Genomic DNA, 23,131 nt, shown 5'->3' on the forward strand with positions numbered 1-23,131 from the left:
TCCTGACATCCAAAGAGATCAGGATGAAGCGAAAACAAAGGTGGGCTGGGGGAGGTGCCTCTGAATTATTCTGAGAGAAAGCTGTATTCTGAGGAGACTGCTCCCCTAAAGTGGCCTCTGTACCCAAGAAGCATTTGCCTGCCATTGGGGAGTCCCCTGTTGTCTGTGAAGTCACAACTATAGTTGGCCCAAAGGCAATGTTGGCCTCCAGCACTAGAATTGCAAGCAGTGCTGGGAGGATGGAGGAATCTGAGTCACCACTGGAGGCCTGTGGGGACAAGTGGTGTGTGTTCCTTGGGGAAATTCTCTCTGTAGATGCTGATGGTTGGGTTCACCTGCAGTTTCATGTCAGGCGGGGCTGGGTTCCTGAATAAAGGAAGAATTAGTATTCTCTTCTTGCTTTCTACCTGCACATTTCCATTCCTGTACCTGGAGGACAGTATGCTGTGCCCCAGTTGTGTTCACAGGAATAAGATCTTAATTCAGAGCCTCCAATGAGATTAGATTACCAGGATGAAGGGAACATTAGGATTTTGGCACCTTTTCTAATGTCACCTGGCCCCTTTTCTAATGTCACTTGCTGTAGAGTGGCCTGTGGGTCCTCTGCAAGAGCAGCCAGGGGCTCAGAGTCAGAGAGAAGGAGATATGATGATAGAAACAGATAAAAGGCCCATTCCTAGTGTAATGGCACACACCTGTAACCTCAGCACTGAGGACGTAGAAGCAGGAAATTCCAAGGCCAAACTCAGCTATTTACCAAGTTTGAACACCTCTTCCCTAGGCTATATGGGACTCTATCTCAAAAACAAAAACAAAAAAACCCTATCCCTTCTTCATTAAATTACCATCATACTTTTGTCAAAAATTAGTCAATCTCTATGTCTCCTTTTTTTAGTTCTTTATTGTCTTGGTTACTCTATCTTTAAGTTTTGAGTTTAGTTTGAGTGCTCAAAATACATTGTTTGGTCTTTATTTTTCCTTTGACTTTTTGTATAAGTCTTAAAATCAGTATATTGATTTCTAACAAAAAGTCCCCAGAGATTTTCTTTGGAATTGTGTAGGACCTGTAGATCTTGGAGTAAATTGAGATCATAAAAATATTGAGTTTTGGGGCTGGAGAGATGGCTCAGTGGTTAAGAACATTGACTGTTCTTGCAGAAGACCTGGGTTTGAACCCCAGCACCCACATGGCAGCTAACAACTGTCTGTAACTCCAGTTCCAGGGGATCCAACAGCCTCTTCTGTCCTCTACAGACAGTGCACGACACAGGTGCACTTACCTACATGCAGGCATAATACTAATACACATAAAATAAAAATAATAAATATTTTTTTAAAATATTGAGTTTTCCTTCCCTTTCTATTTTATGTAACAGTTTGAGGAGCATTAGTGTTAGCTCTTCTTTAAAAGTATGGTAGAGGGGCTAGAAAGATGGCTTAGTGGTTAAGAGCACAAGCTGTTCTTTCTGAGCTTGAGTTACTCACTTAATACAATATCTTCTAGTTCCATTCTTTATCCTACAAAAAAAATTTTTTTTGCATTCTTGAAATGGGGTCTCCCTGTAGTCCCAGCTGGCCTGGAACTTGCTATGTAGACCAGGCTGGCCTTGAACTCACAGAGATCTGCCTGCCTCTGCCTTCTGAGTGCTGGGATCATGTGCCACCATGCCCGGCTCCTTTTTACCACAAATTTTATAATTTCATTTTTCTTTCTTTTTTTAACTTTGAAAAAAATTATTGAGAATTTCATACATGCATATAAGGTGTTTTGTTCAAATCCATGCCCACTTCCTTCCCTCCAATTCTCCCATATCTCCCCATCACTTTTTCCTGAACAACTTGGTATACTCTTTATTTTTTATGGACTTTTTGCTACTCTAACATTCCCCCTTCTGAAGAGGTAACCCTAAAATCCTTTAGAGATTAGATAAGAGCTCCCAAATACTTTTGACATTTTTGGCCTTTAGAACAGAGTATGTTGCTAAGAGGCCCAAAGACATTTTGATTTTTATCCAAAAAACTGGCTACTTTTCTTTGGAGTCTTTTTACCCTAACTGCCTAGCCAATTCCTAGCTCCTATTCTTATCACACCATCCCCTGAAGAGGTTACCCAAATTGCCGACAGGGAATCAGGACGCAGACCCCTCTGGCTTCTTCCATGCTGAACAGGGACATGGGGTGAGCACCCCTTCAGTGGGTCTATCTAAAAGACTCCCAAATTGCATAACTCTTATCTCTAAGGGTTAAAGAAAGTCCTTGAATCATGAATAGGAGAGGTAAAGGCAAGAGTAATTAGCATTTACCAGTTATAGACAGAGAACTAGAAAAAAGTCAGAACGGAAATTTTCAAATGTTCATATCAGAGTCCATTGGAATTTCTTGAGGAGAACTTCCCAAAGCATCCCTCTATTGGCTTCCTCCTCATTTTTCTTTTGTCTGCCAAGGCTGGACTCAAGAGTGATGTTGTTTTCAGGCACTGTGATAGCTGTTGGAGTGGCTGAATCAGTGTCAGTTCCCAAGCAAAGGCTAGATAGGGGGAGAAAACAAAATTTAGCCATCATTTTAGAACAATAGTGGATTGTCTCCCTTAGCTACAGGTGGGCACTACAGTATTGCAGACCAAGATTTGAAGTCTTACATCTGAGCAGCACTTTGTGATTAGAAACAAAATCATCAGTGAGAAATAATTGTCTAAATGATGTTTTATATGGACTTAAGTCTAATGTCTGGGAAGTATGATCCCTTGAACTCTTAAAAAAATATACTGATCACTTTAATCTTTGGTTATATTTTCCTTTTGGATGTTTAAGACCATACAGTTGGCCTAAATAAACCAATTTATTTTTACTCTTAAGGTCATTTGAGGATCTGTTCCTCAGGGGTCACATGGGCTTGGGAGGAGCCCCTAGCTCCCTTCTTTTACCAGTTCCATCTATGTGAAGATCAGTCAAAGGTCCTGTTTAACCATGGCTGGCTTCACTTGGGAGCATAGAGGAAATGTTTCCTCTATGTTGACCCTCCTCTTTCTAGACTGGACACTGATTCATGTCCATCTGGTGGGGTCTCCATGGCCTCCCTGAACAAGAGGACAGGTGACTCACCACAGTTACAGGACATTTTGAGAGATGCTCCATAGTCCCCTGGAATTTAGTCAACCTTGGAGGGCAAGGAGCAAATACTGTCCTTTAAGTCCCCCTGACCAGATTAGTATAGGCCTCAAAGTATGGCTGTTAAACATCCAAGGTTAGTTCCACCAGTCTGCTGTAAATCCATCTGGGCCTAGGCTTGTTCTGATTTCCTTATATGTTATGGCTTTGTTTAAACTGTTGATTTCTTCTTGGTTTAACTTTGGTGGTTCCCATGATTTTAGAAATCTATCCATTTCTTTTAGATTTTCAAATTTAGTAGAGTATGGGTTTTTAAAATACTCTCTTATAATGTTCTGGATCTTTTGGGTGTCTGTTGTGATGTTTCCCCTTTCATCTCTGATTTTGTTGATTTGGATTTGCTTTCTTTCTTTTGGTTAACTGGGCTAAGGGTCTGTCTATCGTGTTTAGCTTTTCAAAGAACCAGTTCTTAGATTCATTGATTTTTTGTATTGCTTTCTTTGTTTCTATTTCATTAATTTCTGCTCTGATTTTTGTTATTTCTTCACTTCTGCTGGGTTTGGGTTTCATTTGTTCTTGCTTTTCCGGCTTCTTGAGTTTCAGTGTTAGGTCATATATTTGGGCTCTTTCTAATTTTTTTAATGTAGGCACTTAGAGCTATAAACTTCCCTCTTAGGACTGCATTTAATGTGTCCCAGAGGTTGTGTTGTGTTGTATTATCCTTTTTGTTGATGTCCAGGAGTACTTTTATTTCTTTCTTAATTTCTCCTTTGACCCACTCATTGTTTAGGAGTATGTTGTTTAATTGCTGTGAGTTCATGTAGTGACTAGGTCTTCTTCCAGTGTTGATTTTGAGCTTTATTGCATTGTGCACTGAGAGAGTGCATGGAATTATTTCATTTTTTTTTTTTGTATTTGTTAAGGTTATAAGAAACAACCTGTGCTTGTTTCTTAGTGTCCCAGTATGTGGTCAATTTTTGAAAAAGTTCCATGGGGTGTTGAGTAGAAAGTGTATTCTTTGATGCTTAGATGGAGTATTCGGAAGATGTCTGTTAGGTCCATTTGATGTATGGTATCATTTAATTCAGGCATCTCTCTGTTTATTCTTTGTCCAGTTGACCTATCTAATGAAGACAGTAGGGTATTGAAGTCCCCTACTATTACTGAGTTGGGGTTAATCTGTATTTTATAGTCCTGTAGTGTTGTTTTTATGAATTTGGGTGCACCATAGTTTGGTGCATATATGTTCAGGATTGTAATATCTTCTTGGTTCATTGTTCCTTTGATCAGAATGAAGTGACCCTCATTATCTCTTCTGATTAGTTTTACTTTGTGAAGTCTATTTTGTCAGATATTAGAATTGCAACCTCTGCTTGTTAGTGCCATTTGCTTGGAATATTCTTTGCATCCTTTTACCTTAAAGTAATATCTGTCCTTGAAAGTGAGATGGGTTTCTTGCAGATGTCAAAAAGATGGATTTTGTTTCTTAATCCATTCTTTAGCCTGTGTCTTTGACTGGGGAGTTCAGTCCATTGGTATTTAAAGTTATTATTGAAAGATGTGTATTGGTTGCCATCATTTTGATTGCTGTTAGTGTTCTTTGTTTAATTTTGTGTTTCCTCAGTTATAGCTTTATTTCTTTTATTTTGTTGCCCCTAGAGTATAGTTATTCTTTTCTCCGTTCTTTGTGTTGCTTCAAGTATTCTTTGAAGGGCTGGTTTCGTGGACATGTAGTCTTTCAGGCGATTCCTGTCATTGAGTATTTTTCTTTTTCTTTTCTTTTCTTTTCTTTTCTTTTCTTTTTAAAAATATTTTATTTATTATTTTTATTTTATGCATATGAGTGTATTGCCTGCATTTAGGTAAGAGCATCCATGTCATGCAATGTCCACAGAGGACAGAAAAGGCTGTCGGATCCCCTGGACCTGGAGTTACGGACAGTTGTTAGCTGCCATGTGGTTGCTGGGATGCCAACCCACGTCTTCTGCAAGAGCAACCAGTGTTCTTAATTGCTGAGCCATCTCTCCAGCCCTAGAAGATGTTTCTTTCCCCCTCAACTATAATAGATATTTTTTGCTGGGTAAAGTATTCTGGGCTGGCATCTATTGTCATGTAGAACTGGAAATACCTTGGTCCAAGCTCTTCTGGCTTTCATAGTTTGCATTGATAAGTCAGCTGTAATTCTGATGGACTTTCCTTTATATGTGACTTGTTTTTCTTTTACTGCTTTCAGTATTTTCTCTTTGTTCTGTACATTTAGTGTTTTTACAATGATATGTCATGGGGAGTTTCTTTTCTGGTCCTGTTTATTTGATGTTCTATGTGCTTCCTGTATTTGTATGGGGATGTCCTTCCTTAATTTTGGGAAATTCTCTTCTGTAATCCTGTTTAAGATCTGATCAATACCATTATCCTGAAATTCTTCTCCTTCCTTTATGCCTATGATACGTAGATTTGGTCTTTTCGTGGTGTCCCACATCTCTTGCATATTCCATTCCTATGTTTATTTTATTTATTTATTTATCTATTTGGTCTTTTTGAGACAGGGTCTCCCTGTAGCCCCAGCTGTCCTGGAACTCACTATGTAGACCAGGCTGGCCTTGAGCTCACAGAGATCCACCTGTCTCTGCCTCCCAAGTGTTGGGATTAAAGGCATGCGCCACCATGCCTGGCTTATTTTTTATTTTTTAAAGTAATTTATTGAGAATTTCATACATGCATATAAGGTGTTTTGTTCAAATCCATACCCACTCCCTCCCCTCCAACCCCTCCCATATCTCCCCATCACTTTTTTCTGATAACTTCATGTATTCTTTTTTCTTCTTTGATTTATTTTTTATTGTGAGTTTTAGCCAAGAAACTGGCTACTTTTCTTTTCAGTCTTTTTACCCTAACTGCCTAGCGAATTCCTATCTCCTATTATCACACCATCCCCTGAAGAGGTTACCCAAATTGCCAATAGCGAATCAGGACGCAGATCACTCTGGCATGTTCCATGCATACTGAGCAGGGATGCAAAGTGAGGCAATTGGAGTATCCCTTTAGTGGGTCTATCTAAAAGACTCCCAAATTGTATAACTGTTATCTCTAAGGGGAAAAGAAAGTCCTTTAATCATGAATAGGAGATGTGAAGGAAAAGTAAAGGGGAGAGTAATTAGCATTACAAGTTCTAGACAGGGGACTAGAAAAAAAAAAAACAGGGCAATTTTCAAGTGTTCATATGACAGTCCATTGGAATTTCTTGACAAGGGCTTCCAAAAGTATCCCTCTATTGGATTCCTCATTTTTCTTTTGTCTTCTGAGGCTGGACTCTAGAGTGATGGATTCAGGATTTGCTTTCAGATATTTTGATAGCTGTTGGAGTAGTTAGAATCAGTGTCAGTTCCCTCTCAAAGGCTTCTAGATAGGGGGAGAAAACAAATTTATCAATAATTTTAGAACAATAGCTGGTTGTCTCCCTTAGCTATAAGTGGGCCAAGATTTGAAGTATTATATCTGAGCAGCACTTTCTGGTTAGGAACAAAATTATCAATGAGAAATAATTGTCTAAATCACTTTTTATATGGACTTAAGCCTGTCTGGGAAGTGTAATCCCTTAAACTCTTAAAGAAATATACTAATGACTTTGTGGTTATACGTTCCTTTTGGGTGTTTAAGACCATACAGTTGGCCTAAATAAATCAATTTACTTTTACACTTAAGGTCATTTGAGGGTCTGTTCCTCAGGGGTCACATCGGCTTGGGAGGAACTCCTGGCTCCTTTATTTTACCAGTTCCATCTATGTGAAGATAAGTCAGAGGTCCTGCTCAACCATGTCTGGCTTCACTTGGAAGCATGGATGAGATGTTTCTTCTGAATTGACCCTCCTCTTTGTAGCCTGGACACTAGTTCAAGTCCATCTCGTGGGGTCTCCATGTCCTCCCTGAACAAGAGAACAGTGACTCACAACAGTTACAGGACATTTGGAGAGATGTTCCATGGTCCCCTGGAACTTAGTCGACCTTGGAAGGCAAGGGGCAAAAACTGTCCTTTAAGTCCCTCTGACCAGATTAGTATAGGCCACAGAGTATGGCTGTTAAACATCCAATAAGGTTAGTTCCACCCATCTGATACTTTTAATTATCATGTGCTATGTAGATAAAGCTTGGGTAAAAAACCAAATATTCTCAGATAAACCTTGACTAGATATATATTTTGTTCCTTAAACTAGTTGACCTAACTATGACCATAGAAAATTTAAGATTATGTGTATATTGTTTTTGTTTCATCCTTTATATATCATAACAAACCTATGCAGACTTTCATCACTTGCTTAGGCTTTCTCATTTTTCCTATTTTGAAAAATATCTCCATTCCATATCCTTTTACTATATTTTACATTCTCATTTTCTTTTTTATAAATAATTATGAGACATAATAGCATTAACAAATAAATTTTTCATCTGTTGTGAGACTTCTTTTCCTGTGGATGCTAAGAAATGCTTATTCCCTTTTAATGTTCTAGTGTCAAGCCAATGGTTGATGAAAGTTTTACTGGGGAACCAATGAATTTATTGAGCTTACTTACTGAGATAACTGAGGGGTTGCTGAGGTGTATGTATGACCTGAGTGTATTCACACTGGAAAGCCTTTACCCAGCATGGGTCATACCTACTATCTTAGCTTATCTCCCTGATAGTTTTTTCTTTTTTAAGATTTATTTTATGTGCCTGGCGTGGTGGTGCACACCTTTAATCCCTGCACTTGGGAGGCAGAGGCAGGCGGATCTTTGAGAGTTCGAGGCCAACCTGGTCTACATAGTGAGTTCCAGGATAGCTGGGGCTACAAGGAGATCCTGTCTCAAAAAAGACAAAAAAAAAGATTTATTTTATATTTATATGTGTGTTTGTATATATGCCATTTATTTGCAGGTGCCTGTGTAGACCAAAAGTGGGCATCAGATCCTCTGGAGCTGGAGTTACAGATGATTGTGAGACATCCAATGTGAGTACTGGGAATCAAACTCAGGTCCTTTGGAAGAACAGCAAGCAATCTTAGCCACTGAATCATCTCTCCAACCCCAAGACAAGAGATTCTTAGGTGCAGTAACAGAGTGTCTTTCATAAAAACAAAGTGAACATGGTGACAATTTTCAAGAGTGTGGACTGTCTCCTTAGCACCATGTCCTTTATAACTATTCTTATTGCTTTTGTCTTACTCTTTGTTGTTGTTGTTTGGTTTTTTTTTAGTTCATTATTCCAATGACTATTCTATTATTTTTATTTATTTATTTTTTAGGTAGGGTCTCACTATATAGCCCTGGCTGGCCTGAAACTCATTATGTAGATCAGGCTGGCCTGGAACTTACAAAGATTCACCTGCCTCTGCCTCTAGAGTGATGGGATTTCAGGTGTGCACTGCCATCCTTGTCTCCATGACTAATTCTTGTTTAAGTATTTTTTCCTTTTGTCCCTGAACTTACATTAGAAAGTTCTTTGGTTTAAGAAGAACTTTTTTTTTTTTTTTTTTTTTTTTTTTTTGAGAAAGGGTCTCCCTGTACACCTAACTGGCCTGGAACTCACTATGTAGACCAGGCTGGTCTTGAACTCACAAAGATCCGCCATCCTTTGCCTCCCAAGTGCTGGGATTAAAGGCATGTGCCACCACACCCAACTGAGAATAACATTCTTTAAAAAAATTTTTTTTTACATTTATTTACACACACACGCCTGCGTGTGCCACAGCACACAGGTAGAGGTCAGGCACAGCATGTGGGAGTTGGCTTTCTCTTATCATATGGGTCCTGGGAATCAAAATCAGGTTTTCAGGCTTGGTAACAGGTGCTTTTACTCGCTGAACCATCTTGCTGGCCCAAGAACATTTTTAATCATAATGCAGTGAGAAAATTTATTAGTTGCTCCCTCAATATCTGCCTACTCTCCATCCCTTCCTCCCTCCCTCTCTCTTTCCTCTCTCACTCTTTCTTCTTCCCTCCCTTTTCATTGACTTTCCTTTTTTTAGAGACAGAGTCCTACTATGCAGCCCATACTAGCTTCAAACTTGGCAACCCTCCTTCCTCCTCCTCCTAAATGCTGGGTTACAGGTGTGCACCACCATGCCCACTTGCATTGTATTCTATCTGTGGAATTTGTTGTTGTTGGCAAAAAGGAAAAATAAATGTCTTTTTCAGCTGCTGCTGTTTTGACTATTCCATCATTCCCAATTGAAGCTAACCGTGACTGGTTCCACATGAGAGAGGTGAGAAAGGAAAGGAGCGGGAAGCTGTGTGTTGGAATCGCTTATTAGCTGAGGGTTGCACTTTTCATGTACTTCACCCATGACTTCAACATCCTAGGCTTTTTCAAGAGCGTATTGCCACTAACAGTTTATATGTCATGTAAGTTGGTACATGTAACACCTTTTAGTTAGTGGGGATAGGAATCCAGTCTCACTTTAGAAGTGAGAGAACTATGCCTAGAATGGCACAATGGCTGCAAAAATCCTCAACAATTAGAAATGTTAGGTGGAACTTTTTTCAGTTTTCTAAGATTTTTTTTCTTAGTGTGTGTGTTTTGTCTGCTTATATGAATATGTGTTATGTGTGTGCCTAGTGCCCACAGAGACCAGAAGAGGGTGTCAGATCCCCTGGAACTAGAGTTAGAGACAGTTATTAGCTGCCATGTGTGTGCTGGGAACTGAACCTGGGTCCTCTGCAAGAGCAGCTAGTGCTCTTAACTGCAAACCATCTCTCCAGCCCCTAGATGGAGCTTTTATTCCTTTGCCCTTAGTTTAGTATATCATCCTTGGTTGTAAACGAGTTTTCTCATCCATCTATCTTTAACAGAATTATCTGTAGATGGTAGGCTAGGGGACATGAACAGGAGATATACTAGGTTCTGATTATTTTATTTGTCCTTCCAGCAAAAGAGTGAATCATGCATAAGGACAAAAGGACTGAGTCTGTGAGCAAGACAGAAACCCCAGTGGAAAATCCTGACCCATGGATTGAACGCTACTTCAATCACAAATGCTATATTACATTCCTTACTGGCTGCTACAGTTGCCATTGGCAATATACAGAGAGGGAAAAAACTGAACTTGGATCCTGTTGCTGCACTCGGGTATAGAGATGGGAAGGAGCTAGACCACAGTTCCTTAGATGTGGGGAATGTGGGCTGGGGTCTAGCCATTAGAAGACTCTAATGAGTCTCCAGGACTGACAATGCTAAGGCTTCAGTTCTTCCATCAAAGTACTATGGCAATTCTAGAGCCAGAGTTAAAACTTACTTGCTGTCATTATCTTTCCTCCCTTCCTCTCTCCTTCTCCCTCTCTTCTTTCCTTCTCCCTTCTTTTTTGGTCATTTTGAGACAGGGTCTCCCTGTAGTCCCAGTTGGCCTGGAAGTCACTATGTAGACCAGGCTGGCCTTGAACTCACAGAGACTTGCCTGCCTCAGCCTCCCAAATGGGATTAAAGGCATGTGCCACCATGCCTGGCTCTCCTTCTCCTTTCTTTTGATGTACTGGAGTTCAAACCCAGGATCTTATGCACTCTAGGCAAATATGACTGTGGTGTCTCTCCCTTCCCTCATGGGTTGTGGCCACTGGTCCACAAGCACAAAGGGAGCAGAAGTGACAAACAGGGTCAGGATGGCCAGTGGGCACTGATGGAAGAAAGCCCTTACAGGGAGGCAGGTTCAGTGATACAGACAGCTCCAGACTCAGTGAAACAGCTCCATTTATTCAGTGGGGGTTAGGGAAAATATAGTGTGGAGGCAGCAGCCAAAGCTTCAGCTGATAGGTGCTCATAGTGTGCTTTATTTACATGTGGTAACAGGATCCTATCATCTGACTATGGGGGAATGCGTAATTATCATATAGAAAAAACCTGGGGGTAGTTATATTGCAGGTAACTATGCCAAAGGTCATGTTTCAAATGAGGCCAAGCATCCGTGCTTGGTGGCACTTTCCAGGCAAGTCAGGCAGGAAGCCCCTGCTGAGAAAGGAGCTGATCTTAACAGCAGGGTTCCTCAACATATGACCACTGAACTACATCTCCAGCCCTGGAGACAGGGTCTCTCTCTGTAGCCTCAGCTGGTCTGGAACTGGATTTGTAGACCAGGCTGGCCTGAACTCACAAAGATCTACCTGCCTCTGCCTCCTGAATGCTGGGTTTAAAAGCATGCACCACCACCCCTGGCTTGGATCTCCGATTTCTTATTTCTAGTTTGAGTAGCTGCACAGGAAAACCATAGAAAATGGGAGGCTTCCCTGGAGTAAACAAGAATGTTCTGTCCCCTATATTTTTCATTCCCAGAAGTGCTTCAGGCATGGTCTACTCTCAAAGAAGTCACATTCTACTAGGAGAAAAGTCGAATACATAGACATTTTTAGTGTAGCAACAAGTAATATAATTGTGTGTACATGTAGGCATATATTAAGGGAGACGCCAAAGATAGCTATTTAGATGGTGAAAGGTAAGTAAGAGTTGGCTAGGTAAAGAAATGGAGGTGATAGAAGGAATGATGTTAGAGAAGAGTCGAAGTGCATGGTGGGTTTATTCTAGATGGAAATGAATGGAGAAGTGATGGGAAATGAAGCTAGAGAGAGAGGTGGGTCAGATAGTGAATAATTTTTTAAAAATATTTTATTATTTTTATTTTATGTGTATAAGTATATTGCCTGCATGTATGTGAGCGCACCCGTGTCGTGCAAAGTTGCGGAGGTCAGAAAAGGGCTCAGATTCCCCTGGAACTGGAGTTAAGGACGGTGCTGGGAATCGAACCCGGGTCCTCTGCAAGAGCAGTCAGTGCTCTTAACTGCTGAGCCATCTCTCCAGCCCCAATAGTGAATAGTTTTAAGAATCTGACCTCTGTCATATAGGAAGTAAAGACTACCTAAAGAAGGCTGGGGCTGTAGCTCAGTGGTAGAGCAAATGCTTAGTATGTATGAAGCCCTGGGTTTGATCTCAATCACCGGAGGGATAAGAGAGGTTAATGCTGTGGCCTGAGTTGTGTTTTGAGTGGTTGTTTGAGTGTGTGGAGGATGTATTGGAAGGGGCTAAGCTTAGCAGGAATGCCTCTTGCTTTCAATGGGAAAACAGAGTATTCCAAATAGGAGATCGTGTCCTGGATTATAGTAGTGAAGGTGAATATGGAGAGAAAGATAGATACATTCAACAGATATTTATTACTTAAGGATGAAATAGATAATTGCTTGACAGCTACAAAGGACATAGAGGAAAAAATTAAGCAAAGTTTTATGGAAAAGGTGACATTTGAGGCAATCTGGCATAATGGTAAAATCCCTAGATCAGAGCCTTGAAGTGTGTATGGGTCCTAATTATAACTGTCATCTTGGGCTCTCTTGTTAGCTATGGAGTTGAACTAGATAAAAGTGCCTAGGTAATTTTCAGGCCCCCTTTCCACTCAGATGGAGTATAGCATGCAGCATAAGTGCTAATAGGACATTATGGGCCAGGCAAAGACCACCCAGATCAATTTGGCTTTAGTACTGGCTATCTCCTACATAGAAATCTACTGTTATGGGAACCTGGGCATGTTACTTAACATCTGTGCTTCAGAATCCTTATTAGAATTAGGGAGATGACAGTAGAGCCCACCACAGGGGTTGCTATGAATAGACGAGATATTGTGTAGAAAGTACTTCGAATAGGTATGATACACAATTGTTTGTTACTCTAGTACTCTTAGAGCCACTGACTTAGGAAAGTGACATAAAGAAATACACAGAAAGAAATTCTGGGGAGAGGGAAGAAGATGAACAAAAATCCAAAGACAGGAAAGCACAATAGTGTGTTTAAAGAAATTAGATTTCCCAGTGCCAAATTTAAGGACATGTAAAGGAAAGAAGTAATAATTAGGATCAGAAAAGAATTATCTTGATGAAATTATGAAATCTTTACATGAAGCTAAAATATTTTTTATCCTACAAACAGCGAGGAACTTTTGAAAGTTTTCAAGACAGAATGACAATGATATTCAAAAAATAGAAATAGATTTATTTAGCAAAAAATTATTAAACATATCGTACATGCTATAGTAACCAAGACAGCTGAGCATTCTTTTGGCCTTCCAGCCATTTAAATTCCAGTGGGATAAGTTATGTAATAAGTAATAACTAATAAATGAAGGAAATGCTTTAAGATAGTAATAAGATCTTTGAAGATAAGATAGTAGGAAAATGTATTAGAAACTGGGGTGGGGAATGGTTAGAAACGTCTTTGAAAGCAAGTCCTTTGACCCGTCTCCTGGTAGATGAGGAGGTAAAGCCAGCCTCATATACATCTTGGGACAAATGCTTCTAGGCAGAGTAACTGATAAGTAAACACTTCCTGAGGTAGGGATGAATTTGATGTGCTACAGAACCAGAAGGCAGCCCATGTGGCTGACCTCTGGAAATGGAGTCGGGATGAGGTGAAGGATCGGCAAGGGCTGATCCTAGAGGAACTTGTGGGCTATGGAAGGCTGTTTGGATGATGCTGGTCTAATATAGTAGGAATCTCTGGGAGGGTTTTGAGCAGGGCAGGGAATTTTTGGTAACTTGCTTTTTCAAAGTTCACTAAAGTTTTGTGTTGGAATGTGTGTAAGACCGAATCAGCTCCTGTGCTCCTTAGGCTGATACATTCGGGGTAGTAGCTTGCTGCCTCAATACCTGAAAGGTCTTTCTTCAGCTTCTCAGGATCCCTTTCTGTTTGCCATCTTATTTTTTATACTTACTCTTCACAAAAACCTTAGAATTTAGAAAACGGATTATTCTGTTTTTTTTTTTTTTCTTTTCTTGTTTGGTGTGTGTGTGTGTGTGTGTGTGTGTGTGTGTGTGTGTGTGTGTGTGTGGTGCATGTCTGTGTGTGGGGACACGTGTGTATGTACCAGAGGAAGACACTGGTTGGCCTGCTCTGTGATATCCCACCTTACTCCCTTTAGATATGGTCTCTCACTGAACCTGAGCTAGGCTGGCAGCCAACAAGCCCCAACAATCCACTTGTCTCCACTCCCCACAGTGCCAGAGTTACAGGGGTGTGCAGCCATGCCCGGCTTTTTATATGGGTGCTGGGGATTTGAACTCAGGTCTTCATGCTTGTATACTAGCCATTCTTACTCACCGAGCCATTTCCCAAGCCTGTATTCTGTTTTTAACATTTAAATCAGTGTCCAAAAAAGTAGGATTTCTTATACATGTCATCAGGGGCCTTTAAGATTATAACTCAGAACGTAAACCTAATCCTTTCAAGAAGTGTTTGGTAACCTGTGGCACAGCTGGTTCGTGATATGATTTTCATTGTCGGGGTTGCCTTCAAGGCTGTTTGGATACCCCCTCCATAAAGAAGGTCTCTAGCCACGCTTTGAACTCACACAGATCTGGGTTCTAGTCTTGCTTCTGCCACTTCTTGGCAGTGTCATTTTGAGCCAGATCACAAAATTATAGTTCAGTGGAGTAGATGTACGTTAATAGATTAGGTAGAGGGGGCTTGAGAGATGGCTGAGCAGTTTCTAGTACTAGCTGCTCTTGCAGAGGACCCGGGTTCAAATCACAGCACTCACAAGGTAACTACTAAGAACCACCTGTAACTCCAGTTTCAGGAGATCCAATGCCCTCTTCTGACCTCCGAAGGCATTGCACAGGACAGGTGCACTTACATTCAGGCATAACGCTCAAACACATAAAAATATGTGTATGAGTGTATTGCCTGAATGTATGTGAGTGCACCCATGCCATGCAGTGCCGTGGAGGTCAGAAGAGGTCATCAGATTCCCCTGGAATTGGAGTCAAGAACGGTTCATAGCCACCATGTGGGTGCTGGGAATTGAACCCGGGTCTTCTGCAAGAGCAGCCAGTACTAGAAACTGCTCACTGCTCTTAACCGCTGAGCCATCTCTCCAGCCCCAAATAAATAAAATCTTAAAAACTACTAAGATTGGATAGAGAGAAAAACAATAGAGTGGCTCTTCCAGCTGGGAAGGGAAATACATGATACTTGCAGCTATCCTGACCTTCAGCAAATGTATACAGAGATTATTTAGGTAACATTGACAAATGACCTAAGTTAGACTCTTTCTTCTTCCAGAAAGAGCAGTTTTTCCATGTGTGCCTGGTCATTGCATTCATCTTGTCTGTGATTTTTCTGTTCGTATGGTCAGAAACCTCCAATGAATACAACAGCTTTGACTGGTGAGTCACTTTCTGCACTTTATTGGTATAAGAATTCTTTGGTCTGGTAGCCACCTGGGTTCTACGTCAGGTTGAAAAGATCTGGTGGTATAGCGGGGAGGGTGGAAAGTGGATTTTGCACAGCTTTTGGGTAAGAGGCCTAACTTGGGCAGTAGTCCTGTGTCAGCAACCTAACGTGTACTTCCCTTCCACCCTACTCAGTCTCACATTAAAGACCAAATGCTGCTCACAGCTCTCTGTGCTTCCAACATCCCTGGTCTCTCTCAGTTAAAGCTTCTCTGTCATCTTTATTCTTCAGTCTCTCTGCTTGATGACTGGTGTCTATGCTTTGGGGCTTCATAATGTGTCTTTGAACCCCGCTTTCTCTGCTTCTCCTGCAGCCTTTGCCTCCTTCTTTTGCCTTTTAGAGGCCTCCTGGAGCTCTGAACACAGAGGCAGGCACCCCTTCTCCGCATGCTTTCGTGACTCACCTCCTACTCCTGAATGCTGTCAGACATTCCAGTTTTTCTGGCCTGGTGCCTTCTAACATTGTAAACCTTGTTCATTATTTGGTGTCTGGAGGAGAAGCAACATTTAAGTTTGAGGCTTCCATTTTTCTTTAGTGAAATTCAGTTTATTTTCTCTTTATGCTTCTATAAAGTAAAATCTATAGTTTTTCACTTTGAACATAGAAAGTGTAGAAAGTAAGGACTGGTGAATTGGCTCAGTGAGTAAAGGTATTTTGCTACATACAGTACCTGATGGTTTGAGTTCGATCCCTGAGACCCACATGGCGGAAGGTGAGAACTAATTTCTACAAGTTGTCCCCTAACCTCCACACACATGTGAACACCCACATAATAAATAAATAACAAATGAATAAAATAATATTTTTAATGCAGAAAATTAGAAAATATCTACTCAGTCATATTTTCAAGGGACAACCAGCCTTTTTCCTATGCTTATTTTATATAATTATGTTTATACTATTTATATAATTTTGTTTTCTCTTTTCACTTAATACAATTATAAAAATTCAACAAATTGTTGGAAGTCCTATTGAATGTTATTTTTAAATGATTTCAGAATATGACGTGAAGATGCTATAATGTATTTACTTTGCTTTTTGTGTGGTGAGGGGGCAGGACTGAGACAGTCTCGCTCTGTAGCCCAGGCTGATCTCACACTTGGAATCCTCCTGTCTCCCCTTTTGCCTCCCAGGTGTTGAAATTATATGTGTCTGCCATTGTGCCTGGCTACTTAGCTATTTTTTCATTGCTAGGCATCATGAGTATTTCCAATATTCTTGTCTTGATAAAATGATATAGTGAAATCTTTGTCTTTTGGCTAATAGTCCTTAGAATAGATTAACAAAAGTAGCAGGAAGTCAAGAAGAATCAACACTTAAAATCAATCAGTTGTCTACTCTGCTACAGTACTTCCTCGAGAGGCAGGATAGCAACTTCCACACAACAGAGGCATATGATTGTTTCCGTTTTAAGCTGCCAATGGCAGCATTAAATATTCTAATTTGAGTTCTTTAAAAAAAATCCTCTTGATGTACTTTGTTTTAATTTGAATCATTGCATTTCAAACCATGTTTATATCTTTTATTTTTAAATTTTATTTATTATTTTTATTTTATGTGTATGCATGTATTGCCTGCATGTGTGGTGCAAGCAGAAGAGGCTGTTGGAGCCCCTGGAACTGGAGTTACAGACAGCTGCCATGTGGGTGCTGGGATTCGAACCCAGGTCTCTGCAAGAACAACCAGTGTTCTTAACTTCTGAGCCATCTCTCCAGCCCCTATATCTTTTATTTTTTTTTCAAATGTTTCCTCATTTGCACTTTTTTCTTTGAAGATGTTCAGAATGTTTTACCACTTTCTATACAATCTCATACAGACTTCTCTGTGTGTTCTCGTAAGTGTGTAACTCTAACCCCTACAATTAATCTCTTACTCTGTATCTCTCATAGTGGTTCTGTTTTTTGACCAAGCCTTTTTCATACACAGAAATTGATAGCAACAGCAGTTCTAGAAGAATAGACACTCGAGAATGAGTTCTCTAAGTTGACTCTGGATTATCTGGAGTTGATTCTCTGATTCTATTAAATTTAAAGATTTAAGAGCCCTATTTGTAGTACTAAAGGAGACAGTGCTGCCCATGGCATGCAATGGTAAAATATTTATTTAAGTTACTACTTATACATACCTGTAATTAAGTAGATATGGAAGCTAAGGCTTTGATTGACCAAGTACTTGCTTCCATAGAACATTTTCATGAAAATAAAGAATACAAAAGCTTATAGAGGCTATTTTTATTAATAAAGGGCTGACATTGAGAAGTGTTGCTGTCAAACCAAGTCCTTTGAATTCAGTAGGATTGATGGGATTTCTGAGTTCTGAGGGATACATTGTAGGATTTAATTACCAGTGATAAGAATGGTTACCATAATCCTCAACAGAGATGACACAGTAATAAGATTTGTCTGCCCTGGGGAGACATTTGATATTGGCTAATTAATTAAAATGTCTCTGATGTTGAAATAGGCAGCCTAGTAAATTTTACTTGTATTATATCTGTAGAAAGCCTTTGTTTCTCATAAAAAAAATTGGGTCTGAATTGAATTACCACAATGGAGATTGTGGTCCTTCGGCTTGACCGGTTACCGACTCAGAGAATCTTAAATGAAGGAAAGGCCTTGGAGAAGGATCTTGATATACAGCCAGAAGCATGCACCAGTCCTAGTTTCCCCCTAGAGTGGCTATAGTCAGAAGAGTGGGGCTGGGGCTATACTGAGGAAGAATTTTGGAAATAATCCCTTGCTATATTCTGACTCTGAACTGAAAAATTCCAAGACATCACTGTGACTTCTAGGCTGAATAATCAGTGGGATTTTGGCTTGGGCCCATCTCTACCATGGACATAGTGGGTCCCCAGACCCATCCTCCCATTGTTTCTCTAGTTCTGCAACATGTAGTTGAATAAACACATATTCTCAACAGTAGGCAGAATCTTTACAGTGACACTCCATCATCATACAAAGGTTGTATATATAAGAATGAATTCCAGCAGGTTCTAATACTACAAGGATGTCACATAGGTTATTTTCCATTGTTACTTCCATAATTTACCACAAATTGAATAGCCTAAAATAATACCCAGGTATTGTCTTACATTTGTGTAGATCAGAAGCTTAGCATACTCAGATATATGCTCTGTTTAGGATCTCATGAGATCCAGAAATCAAGCCACCTGGCCTGAACTCTTACTTAGAGGTTCTGAGTGAGAATTCACTTCTAGGTTCATTCCGGTTATTGTCAAAATCCAGTTCCTGGGGTTGTAGGACGGAAGTCCCTGTGTGTACGGTGATTGTCAGCTGGGGCAGTTTAGTCTTTTTCCTCAGTTTGAGACCTCTCCATCTCCAAAGCTCTCAGTGGTCTGCGAGGCCCTTCTCAGATTTCTCCCACTACTACTTCTGCCACATTTCTGTGCCTTTCTCTTCTGACTTTTAAGAGCTCATTTGGTTCACCCAGATAATCCAGAATAATTTTCCCATTTTAAAGTTAGCTGATTATAACCTAATTATACCTGCAAAGTCCCTTTTGCCATCCATCATGTGCCAGGTTGGATGGCAAACACGTGGTCTTTGAGAGGGTGAAAGAAGGCATGAGCATTGTGGAAACCATGGAGCACTTTGGGTCACGGAATGGCAAGACCAGCAAGAAGATCACCATTTCCGGCTGTGGACAGCTCTAATACTTTTGACCTGTGTACATCTTAACCACCAGACCATTCCTTCTGTAGCTCAGGAGAGCACCCTTCGCCCTATCTGCTCGCGGTAGTAGCCCATAATCTTTGTGCCCTTGATGTCTCAATGCAATGCTTTGAGTTCCATATTCTCCTTACTCCCCTCCAAGTCTAGCTGGATTGCAGAGTTAAGTTTATGATTATGAATAAAAATTAAATAGGAACCGTTTTAAAAAAAAGGGTGTCACATAGGTTATTTTCCATTGTTACTTCCATAATTTACCACATATCATACCATAGCATACCACTGGTGTGATATGGGATGGCAAGGGCTATAGGGGCCAACACTCTTCATAAGATACATATGATATATTTTTATTTTTTTCCTCTCCCATTTCTCTACCATTGAACAAAACATGCTATATGAACATAACCATCAATACTTAAGTTAGAGGAATAATCATTACCTAATGACAATATAGGAACTTTGAATCTTCTCTGAGAGAGGGTTGGCATGGTTAATAGAGGTATGTATAAGATACCAAGGCAACATAGGACTGTGGTGGTCTAGTAACTGGATCAGTGCAGCTAAATAGAAACTGCATTTCCTAGAAGTCTATCCTAGTATAGGATTGAGTTAGGATTGATCCCAAGAGGATTTACATAAAAATTGGGAGGAAGGAGTGAATCAGTAGCCATTTTTTAAAATGAAAATTTTTGTTTCATTTTATGTGTGTGAGTGTTTTACCTGCACGCATGTAAGCGAACCACATGCATGCAATGCCCATGGAGGTCAGAAGAGGGCATTGAATCCCTTGGAGTAATAGACCATTGATAGCTGCCATGTGGGTGCTGGGAACTGAACCTGGGTCCTCTGCAAGAACAGGGCTCTTAACCACTGAGCCATCTCTCCAGCCCAGTAGCCATTCTTTTTATACTCTGGAGATTGCTGAGGCCCCAGGCACTATGGCAGCCTTCATGCAATGTCCATATCTGGTAGTTCACTTAGTTGGCCTGGGGTAGCACCTGGGTAGCACCTGCTAGATCTTCAGTTTCTCCAAGTCCTGGGCCAGATAAATGTGTGGGTCAATAATGAAAAGCACACAGTTTCTCATGCAGGTGACCCTTGTCATCAAGAATGGAGATAATGACAGACATAAGCTTCACCTGGTTCTCAAGGGTTTCATTTGGCCTTGTGGGTTCCCTTTTGCCTGATGTTTTTGGTTTGTCCTTACTGCCCTACATTTCATGTTCTGTTTTTCTTCCTAATGACTGGCCTGACTACTAGAAACTTTAATCCAAATGTCAGAGCAGATATAATAGCTTTATATAACCTTCTCTAGTTGCTTCCATTATGGTATAAGGCCTAGACCATACAATAAATCTTTTTCTGAATAATCTCAGATGGAGGTCTGTACCTCATTTACTTTGAGACTATGTTTTTACTTTTAAATTTTCTTTTTTAAATTTAGAAATGGCTTCTATTAAATATATGTTGTCTCTTAATGACAGCGTATTGCAATTATTATGCCAGAGTCAGGAGATAGGGAGGGTGGACAGCACTTTGGTAAGGACATGTTTTTTCTGGTAATGCTATGTGTTATATAAATGTGTATAGTAATGAAAAGTGTGTGTGTGTGTGTGTGTGTGTGTGTGTGTGTGTGTGTGTGTGTTAACTGTATCACATCAGATAACTTTCTTTTGTTGTACTTCTGTCCTGAAGGGAAAGAATGAACTCTGGATGACTTAGCTTCAGTGCTGACCCCCTTTCTTGGGAATGTTTCCAACTATGGTAATCATCTTGGTCTAGGAAAAGGAGCATGCCATACTTATTTGAAGTAAACATGGGTGTCCATATGAGAGACATTTCTTGGGATTGTTGTAAAGGTCACACAGCACTTTTAAAAAAATTATTTATTTAATAACCACATAATTAGAAGAAGCATTTCATTACAACAGCACTGACATATTCAATAACAATTTCCAGAGCTAAGATGCATCTCTTTCAGAATTGGCTGTAAATTTTTAGGTTTACAGTTGAAGTAATATAGTTATACAATATTGTACTCAGTATAAACCCTATAAGACATAAAATTAAATGAGGTTTTAACCTTTAAAATCGATCTCCATTTCATTATTAAGATACACAATTTCATATAGAAAAATTCATTTTTAACGCAATTGACACTAAGATATTTGCACATGTGTTTCTAATCTCTTATATTTGATTATTACTAGTCACAGTTGGTTATTTCTGAGCTCCTTGGCATCTGACCATGGATATAAAGTCATTAGGTAGATTTCATTGGTAATGTTTTTCACATCTACTAATTATTAAGGAGCAAATTTTTATGCTTTGAAGAATTATTATTTTTTTAATTTTTTAAAAATTTAATAACCACAAGATTAGAAGAAGCATTTCATTACAGCTTTAACTTATTTAGTAACACACTCCAGAGCAAGGATACATCTCTTTCAAAAGTGGATGTAAATTTTTAGGTTCACAGTTGAATTAATACAGTTATACAGTATTGAACTCAGTATAAACCCTGTAAGACATAAAATTGAATGAATTTTTACCCTTTAAAGAAGATCTCCATTTCATTTTAAAATGTGCTGTTTCCTACATTTTTTAATATTATTTTTTATTTTCTTAGAAGAAGCATATCATTACAGCTTTAACATGCTCAATAGAAGTTTCCAGAGCAAAGATACAGCTCTTTCAAAAGTGGCTATAAAATTTTTAGTTTCAATGTTGAATTAATACAGTTATACAATATTGAACTCAGTATAAGCCCTGTAAGACATAAAATTGAATGAGTTTTTGATCTTTAAAAAAGATCTCCATTTCATTTTGAAATATACTGTTTCCTACAGAAAGACTCGTTTTTAATGCTACTAACATTTAGATATTTGCACATGCATCGCTAATCTCTATGTATCTGATTATTACCGGTCATAGTCGGTTACACTCGGATTCTTGACACCTGAGTATGGCTATAAAGTCATCAGGTAGATTTCAATGGCAATGTTTATCACCTCTACTAATTAACATGAAACAAATTTTTATGCTTCCTCCTCTATTTATCACCTCTACTAATTAACGTGACATAAATTTATATGCCTCCTCCTCAAATATAATACATTTTTAAAATTTGTTGATTTTTCTGTGTGTGTATATCACACAGAACATCCCAAACCATCTTATTCAACTATACACCCACTTCCCAGATGGCAACCTCCCATAGCCTCCCTCCCCCGACTAGAGCCCTTATACTCTGATATCCCTGCTACTGTCTGCTGTGTTGTCGGCACCCCCAGCCATGCCCTACTACTTGTCCATCTGGTGAAACTAGTCAGCCTATCTAGAGGTCTTTGTTTTAGGAAGGTCAGCTGTTCTTCATCTAGCAGCAATCAGTTGTCAATATTCCTTTAGATAAGATTGGGGTCTGCTGTTCATTTTCCCAGTTCTATGCTGGGTTACTATCTGGGGGTCCCTTGGGCCACCCTGGCCAACAACTCAAAAGAAGGTATCTCCTATCTGACATTGTTGCTTGTTATGTAGCCTTTAGCTATACATATGGACTCTTAAAAAATTATATTGGCCCCTTTAATCTTTGGTTATACTTTCCTTTTGGGTGTTTAAGGCCATATAGTTGGCCCAGATAAACCAATTTATTTTTACTCTTAAGGTCGTTTGAGGATCTGTTCCTCAGGGGTCACATGGGCTTGGGAGGAGCCCCTGGCTCCTTTCTTTTACCAGTTCTGCCTATGTGAAAATAAGTCAAAGGTCCTGCTCGACCATGGCTGGCTTCGCTTGGAAGCATGAAAGAAATGATTCCTCTTTGTTGACCCTCCTCTTTGTAGACTGGACACTGGTTCAAGTCCATCTTGTGGGGTCTCCTCGGCCTGCTTGATCAAGAGGACAGGTGACTCACCACAATTACAGGACATTTTGAGAGATGCTCATAGTCCCCTGGAACTAGTAGACCTAGGAGGGCAAGGAGCAAAAACTGTCCTTTATGTCCCTCTGACCAAATTAGTATAGGTCTCAAAGTATGTCTGTTAAACATCTAAGAAGGTTAGTTCCACCAGTCTGGTACTTTTAATTACTGTGTGTCAT

At 39.8% G+C, this 23,131-nt stretch overlaps 1 protein-coding gene across 1 annotated transcript in view; it reads left to right on the top strand.

The window, feature by feature from the left end:
• Positions 1-8,061: 8,061 nt before the first annotated feature.
• Gdpd4 (glycerophosphodiester phosphodiesterase domain containing 4) overlaps positions 8,062-23,131 on the top strand; it is a 97,341-nt gene continuing 82,271 nt past the window's right edge. The window contains exons 1-4 of the mRNA XM_008844264.2: positions 8,062-8,091; positions 9,278-9,345; positions 10,009-10,208; positions 15,174-15,277. Coding sequence (XP_008842486.1) covers positions 10,023-10,208; positions 15,174-15,277 — 290 coding nt within the window. The 5' untranslated portion in view covers positions 8,062-8,091; positions 9,278-9,345; positions 10,009-10,022. The remainder of the gene's footprint in view (positions 8,092-9,277; positions 9,346-10,008; positions 10,209-15,173; positions 15,278-23,131) is intronic.

Source organism: Nannospalax galili, unplaced genomic scaffold (assembly GCF_000622305.1).
Source record: "Nannospalax galili isolate Female #2095 unplaced genomic scaffold, S.galili_v1.0 scaffold278, whole genome shotgun sequence".
In the NCBI taxonomy this organism is placed as follows: Eukaryota; Metazoa; Chordata; class Mammalia; order Rodentia; family Spalacidae; genus Nannospalax; species Nannospalax galili.